General features: G+C 38.6%; 1 protein-coding gene across 1 annotated transcript in view; it reads right to left on the bottom strand.

Annotated features, from left to right (window-relative positions):
* The window catches only part of LOC113048748 (histone-lysine N-methyltransferase SMYD1-like), an 8,202-nt gene extending 2,265 nt beyond the window's left edge, over nt 1–5,937 (bottom strand). The window contains exons 1-8 of the mRNA XM_026210576.1: nt 5,807–5,937; nt 3,798–3,974; nt 3,211–3,424; nt 2,415–2,545; nt 2,298–2,336; nt 957–1,152; nt 630–722; nt 49–212 (exon numbers count right to left, since the gene is read on the bottom strand). Of these exons, the coding sequence (XP_026066361.1) occupies nt 49–212; nt 630–722; nt 957–1,152; nt 2,298–2,336; nt 2,415–2,545; nt 3,211–3,424; nt 3,798–3,974; nt 5,807–5,928 (1,136 nt within the window). The 5' untranslated portion in view covers nt 5,929–5,937. The remainder of the gene's footprint in view (nt 1–48; nt 213–629; nt 723–956; nt 1,153–2,297; nt 2,337–2,414; nt 2,546–3,210; nt 3,425–3,797; nt 3,975–5,806) is intronic.
* Between the last annotated feature and the right edge of the window lie 728 nt (nt 5,938–6,665).

Genomic DNA, 6,665 nt, shown 5'->3' with positions numbered 1-6,665 from the left:
GAGTATGAGGATGTTAGTGTATGAAGCCGCAGATGTGCACTGACTCACGTGTATCCGTCCAGCACACGCTGAGCATAACCTGCAGCTTCACCGAACTGATGCATGAAGCACAGGACCTCGCTGATGATGCTGAGGACACGCAACAGGTGCAGGTTTGTGTCTCCGAACACGGGATCCTGCTTCTCCAGACACTCGTGGCAGAGCTTCAGCACCTACAGCAGCATCCAGCCGTTAACACACATCTCTGCTGAGGGCTGTTCACACATTTATTAAAGCACTTGTTTATTCTGTTATCTGTGTCTTGTCACTTGTCATCCTGTGTGCACTGCAAGCTTCTGTCTCTAAGGCTGATGGTACAACTTTTAGAGCAATGTTTAATAATTATTACATTTTAATCCATATCATAAATATAATTTGAAAACATTTATGAAAAAAAGCTTAATTTGGCTTCACATGATTTTTTTTGTCTTAAAATATAATGCTTTTCACGTCATTTTGTCTTTGGCGAATACACAGAGTAAAGTTCATCGCTGTTGTATGGAAAAGTGGTTTAGAACCTTATTTTATTTCTAGTAGCCAATAAAACAGAAGCGTTTCAGCTCTTACATCTCTGTGAAATCAGGACTCACCTCATGGAAGTTTCCTTCAGTCCGAGCCTCTTCGATCTTCACCAGAGCTTGGAGACTGAAATCAGTCACTGCCTTCACCACATCAGCAGACGACTGCAGACAGACAGAGCTCACAGTAAACACAGACTCGATAAACACACAAATATATACAGACACCTCAGAGGGAACTCAATCTGTATTTATCCAACTTTGATTAATCAGAGCGATCTGAGATCACAGACTCTATTATCATTCCCTGCCACACAGAGATGCTCTCTAATCTCCCTGAGCAGACTGTGTGTGTGTGTGCGTGTGTGTGTGTGTGTGTACTGCTGCACAGATCTGAACCTGGTGTCCGTGTGTGTCTCTGACGGCCGTCATCAGATCGTCTCTGATGCCGCTGATGCAGTGCTCACACTTGCAGTCGAAGTAGTACTTCTTCTTGAGCAGCTGCTGCCGGTCTTTGGAGACGTTTAGGAAATCCACGTAGCTGATGGTCAGCTCTTCTCCTTCAGAGATCTTCCCCAGAGCCCTCAGCTCGATCCTGCCTCGTTCCCAGAGTCACAGAGAGAAAATACATCAACAATGCACTGCTTGTGTTAGTAAAATCCTAAACAGCTATCTGTGCCTCTCACACTGAACTCATGGTAAATGTGTCAGGAGCCAGTCTGCTCTGAACATGTGACGGACAGGAGACTAGATTTGATAAGAATGACTGAAACTGCTTTCTGTAATATTCTCTAATCATGAGGAAATCTTTTTCTTATTTTCTCTGTGTTTTCCAGCTGCTAACACTTTTCATAAATGTTGATTATTGCATTAAACTGCAAAGAACTTTTAAATTATTTATGTTAATTTTCACCAATTTATATGTTTTTTACATTTCAAGTTGCATGAAAAAGCATTAGTTAATACATTATGACCAAATGCGTTGTAACAAATAGTGAATTTATATATTTTATAGAAGAAGATGAAGAAGCAGTTTTATTTATATAGCTTACATTTCAAATACATTTAGAGAAGACAAGAAAAAGTTACCCAAATATTTGCCCTCATGTCTTTCCGAAACTTGTACTACATTATTGACAAGTGAACCAGGGTTATTATCAGTAACTAACAACAGCCATAATAAAATAAAACAAAAATATACAATTGCTGCTTCAAAACAAAATAAATGAATAAATGAATATTATATATATATATATATATATATATATATATATATATATATATATATATATATATATATATATATACTGTATATATTATGTACTTATTTATTTATTCTTATATTTATGTATATGCTTGTTTATATACATCTTTTTTTAGAAGAAACTATATGGATTTTTACTATTGTAGTAAAAAGTACTACAATTTGAATTCAAATTAAAGTGATTTAAAATATATATATAACACAAAATCTCAGCTCTTTGAATCCTGCTCAGTAAGTGAGGACCGTCAAGCTCCCAAAACAACAACAACAACAAAAAGTATTTTTTGAAGAATTAAAGTTTGAGTCCCCATTCACTATAATCTTATGGAAAAGAGAAAGGAAGTGATCCAGCTTTGAAAGGATGTGTGTAAATAAGGACAGAATTATCATTTTTAGGAGCACTGTTAAGGTCATGGATGCCATGCTGTCAGTGAATCAGGGGTCAAAGGTCAGATGTTATTGTCACACTGACCCACCTTCTCTTTGAGTGCAGTGAAGTGTCCAGAGCCGTCTGACTGTGAGAGAGACACACAGAGCACAGTTTAGCACTAACTCAGTCTCTGCGTGACTCCGCAGCTGAGAGATCCACTCACTTGCCAGGATTGAGGATGACGGTGCAGTTGGGCCAGCAGTCGTGGTTGACCAGACACAGGTTCGGAAAGAGACCCACGCCCACGGCCTGCAGACCCCTCTGATCGCTCAGTGTGAAGCCATTGCAGTTCACCTGAGGACCAGAGAAACATCTTCCTCATCAGAGCTCAGCAGATTCAGCAGGGACAGGAGTGTGTGACCGGGACAAACACACAGCTCTGGATTATGGGATTTTATCGATAATGACAATTAGACAAGTAACTATTTTGCCACGTGTGTTATTGTGCTGATATCTTAAGGACTACTGTGTAAAAAAATTAAATTTTGTCATATTCTGTGAGGTTTCTGAGCATTTTTTTCCCTTTATAAAACTTTTTTTTTCTTTCTAAAAGTATGCATCATCTTTTGTGTAAAATTCTTACATTTGATCAGTCAAATAGAATAATAAGATGTTTGGGCTGTTATCAAGCAAATTAAAACAGTATCAACAAAATTCCTCTTTGCAGTGCAGAGGAAACACAGAAGCTGCATCTGAAGAGGCATTTAGATGCGTTTACACACAAGACATGAATACATTTAACCTGAAATTACAAAAAAATACAAATAAAACCGCCAGTAGGTGGCAGCAAGTCACTGTTAACAGTTGATTAATCCAGGAACAAAACACCGCCATGTTGCTGTGTTCAGAATTATTTTTGTTGGCATAATAGAGGAAAAACAGGCAATATGGTGTCTAAAACGTAAGTCTTAATGTTAACTCATAAATGTATAAATGCGTTCAGACGAATCAGTGCGTACCATGCCAAAGAGATGCGCCACATAGTCCTCTCCGACGGGTTTGCTGTTTTTAGGCCAGTAATTGTAGAAATGTTGCACATCTACTTTGAGGTCTTTCAGGTCTTCGGAGGACAGTTCGGACAGGTGATCGTCCAGGAGGTCCAGGGTGGTGAGCTGAGCGTCAGAGACCAGGCCGGTGTCCTTCTGAATACGCCACAGGATACGAGCGACCAGACTGTAATATCAGGACAGTGAACATCTGAGTCTGAACACTTCAGGATTAGTTTCCTTTGGATAAGATAAGTACCAACACTATTTAGCACTACAAACTCTCTAATATAGGGGTGTGCTGAACCTTAGGCTGATTTTAGCTTTACGCTGGAGTTGGTTCACTTTCCAGCAATAAAACTAAGTAATTAAATAGTTAAATCAATTCACAGGATAATAAAGTGTCACATTCTGATAATATGACAGCTGAACATATCACCAAACTCTACTCTAATACCTGCACTAAAGCGCTACATTGTTTCAGCATCATCACAGTACAGTACTTAACAACATGTTACATTTAAACATTTTAAAGGGCATTCTGAGGTCACGTGACTCACCGCACGTTCTCATTGGGAGCTTGTCCTATCTTTTTAATGGCAGAACATTCCTGCTCGTGCTCGTCCCAGGCGGCGCGCTGACACGTGCGGTCACAGTAGTGGGCAAACTTACACTGAGCGCATCGGTGAGGGTTGACCTTCCGGCGGAAACAGCTGTGACACACCTGCAGAGAGAGACTGACAGACAACACACACGCTGTGCGCTCTTTACACACCAGTGCTGTTCATTATGACCACCGTGAGAATGTAAGCATCTCTCCTGAGTGTACTCTGCTGTTCAAAGATTTGGGATTCGTAAGATTTTTCTTATGTTTTTTTTTTTTTTTAATAGAGAAGATTCTTTTGCTTATCAAGCCTGTATCTACTTGATCAAAAATAGCTAAAAAAGAATTATTTCAATTTAAAACCGCTGTTTTCTGTGTGAATCTGTGTTAAAGTGTAATGTATTTCTGTATTTTCAGCATCATTCCTCCAGTCTTCAGTGTCACATGATCTTCAGAAATCATTCTGATATGGTGATTTATTATCAGTTTTGAAAAATCTGTGCTGGTTAATATTTTTGGGACCTGTGATAATTTTTCAGGATTCTGTGATAAATTAAATAAATAATATAGATTTATATTGTCTTTTTACGCATTGCATTGCGTATCGCAATATAAAACCATGTCTGCATTTGTGTTCAGAGAAACAACAAATAAAAATCCATTGATTTGAAATCCCTTTCGACTACTGTTTACTTTTGAGAATATTTATGTGATGACTGCATCCAGAAACAACCACAAATGGACAAGACCAGGCAAATGAACTATAGAAATGCAAGGGTTTAAATTCCAACAGGAGTCCAGTGACAAACAATACACAGGTGCACACAATTAGAGGCTAACAAAGAAAAACACTAACCCTATCCCAGCAAACTAAAACATTCTTTATATGAAAGAATAACTTAACATTTAACTCAAATCTTTTCCCAAAGAATAAAAGACTGTCGGGATGCTTGACTTGTGTTTTTGATGAGTAACACTGTTAATGAGAAGCTGTTTGAAGAAAAATCTTTACTTTTACATTTATTAATTTGGCAGACAAAGCAACTTAGATTCGTGGCATACAACAAGCAATTTACCACAAGATGGCAATAAATACGAGAAGTGCCTGTTATAGAAGATTTCAGTCATTGTTTAAAAGTAGTAAAAGACTCTTGAACACATCAGCTGTAATTAACGGAGGCGATTCTGCAGGGCATTGCACCAGTTAAGACTCTTGGTGTTATTTTTCATGATAAAGGTGAGGAGCGGTCATCTCAGTCTTCTGGTGTCAGCTTGCATGCTTTGAAATATTGCTTCATGTGATTTACATAATTGTCTATTTTTAGATGACATTTCTGAAGCACTGATGTCATCGAATCTCTTTATAAAGCAGAAGTGACATCCAGGTTAACCCTTTGCTGTCGTCTGTACTGGCTTCATGGAAGCGTGTTTGTGTCTACAGAAAGTATTCCGCGCTGTTTTCTGCTGTGACTCTGCACTTTTTCTGCAGGTGGAACTGTGATCTTGTCACATGAGAGTTTAACATCCACAGGTGCACAAAAACTAGATGCTAGTTATGAACCTAAACATAACACAATCTGAAATTATCTTGGGTAAAAACAAAACAAAATGTGCATCTAACAGGCATTTCGAAAGCAATGCTAAGGAATGAAAACATGATGAACATGCTGAACATTCAGCTGCGCATCACAGAAATAAATCACATTTTTAAAATATATTCAAATAGAAAACAGCTGTTGTAAATCGTACAAATATTTCAAAAATGTGTTGTTGTTTTTTTTAGGTACGTTGGATCAAATAAATGCAGGATTGGTGAGCAGAAGACACTTCTTTAAAAACATTAAACATATTACAACTACTTTTGACTAGTGTATATTTGGAAAAGGGCAAGGTATCTCTAATTAAGTGACATTTTAGATGATAGTCTTTTATTCCACAAGTTCAGCAGGTGCAGGAGCGTCTCACCTGTCGAACACCACCGCAGCGAAGCTGGCCTCAGCAAACACTACTTCTCCAGCCGAGATCTCTTTAGTGACTCGGAGGCCACGGCCTTTCTCCCCGGCTGAAAACACTTCCACAGGATCCATCTATTCCTCGGTGATGCTGACACTGACACTGTCTGCTTGAGCTGAAGCAGAAACTACACAGCACGGCTAAGAATAGAGCAGCGGTCAAACAGCACACGGTCAGGAGAATATATTCTTGACCGTCAGCTGTGTGTGTTCATCATGAGGAACATGAGCTGATGTGACACTGTAAACAGTGCTGGACTTCACACACGGATGCATCTTCAGTTACCTCCATCCAAAATGAAACTAAATGTTTTCCAATTTGTGAAACTCAAGTACTACAAGAGTCCTACATAAAACTCCTTTTCAGACCAACAGAATTGCACCAGATGTGTCCCAACAATACATGGGTCAAAATTATACATTTCTCTTTTAGGACAAAAATTATGAAAAAAAAAACACTTGGATATAAAGATCCAGTAACTGAAGACATTCCCAAGAATGGTTTCGATCAGAAATAAGGTCATCATGAAAGAAGATCTCTAGTGCTGAATGCTTCTTATTTCTCAGAGTTTAAATCAGGTGTGTGAAATTCAGAGCTTCCAAACTTTTTTGGGAAAAAGTGCCATCTCTCCAAACAGCTGTGTATGTTTCATCCAACTGTTTACAGACGAAAGACACTGGACACATGATGGAGAGAAACTCTGCAGGAACACACAGCGCTAAAGGTCACATATCTGCATTATAACACCACAGATGAGCACTCAGTCTGTAAAACAGAACGATTCATGACACTACACTGGGAGAAATTACTG

This window comes from Carassius auratus, chromosome 30 (genome assembly GCF_003368295.1).
Source record: "Carassius auratus strain Wakin chromosome 30, ASM336829v1, whole genome shotgun sequence".
Taxonomy (NCBI): domain Eukaryota; kingdom Metazoa; phylum Chordata; class Actinopteri; order Cypriniformes; family Cyprinidae; genus Carassius; species Carassius auratus.
This window is presented reverse-complemented; position numbering and strand designations above follow the sequence as displayed.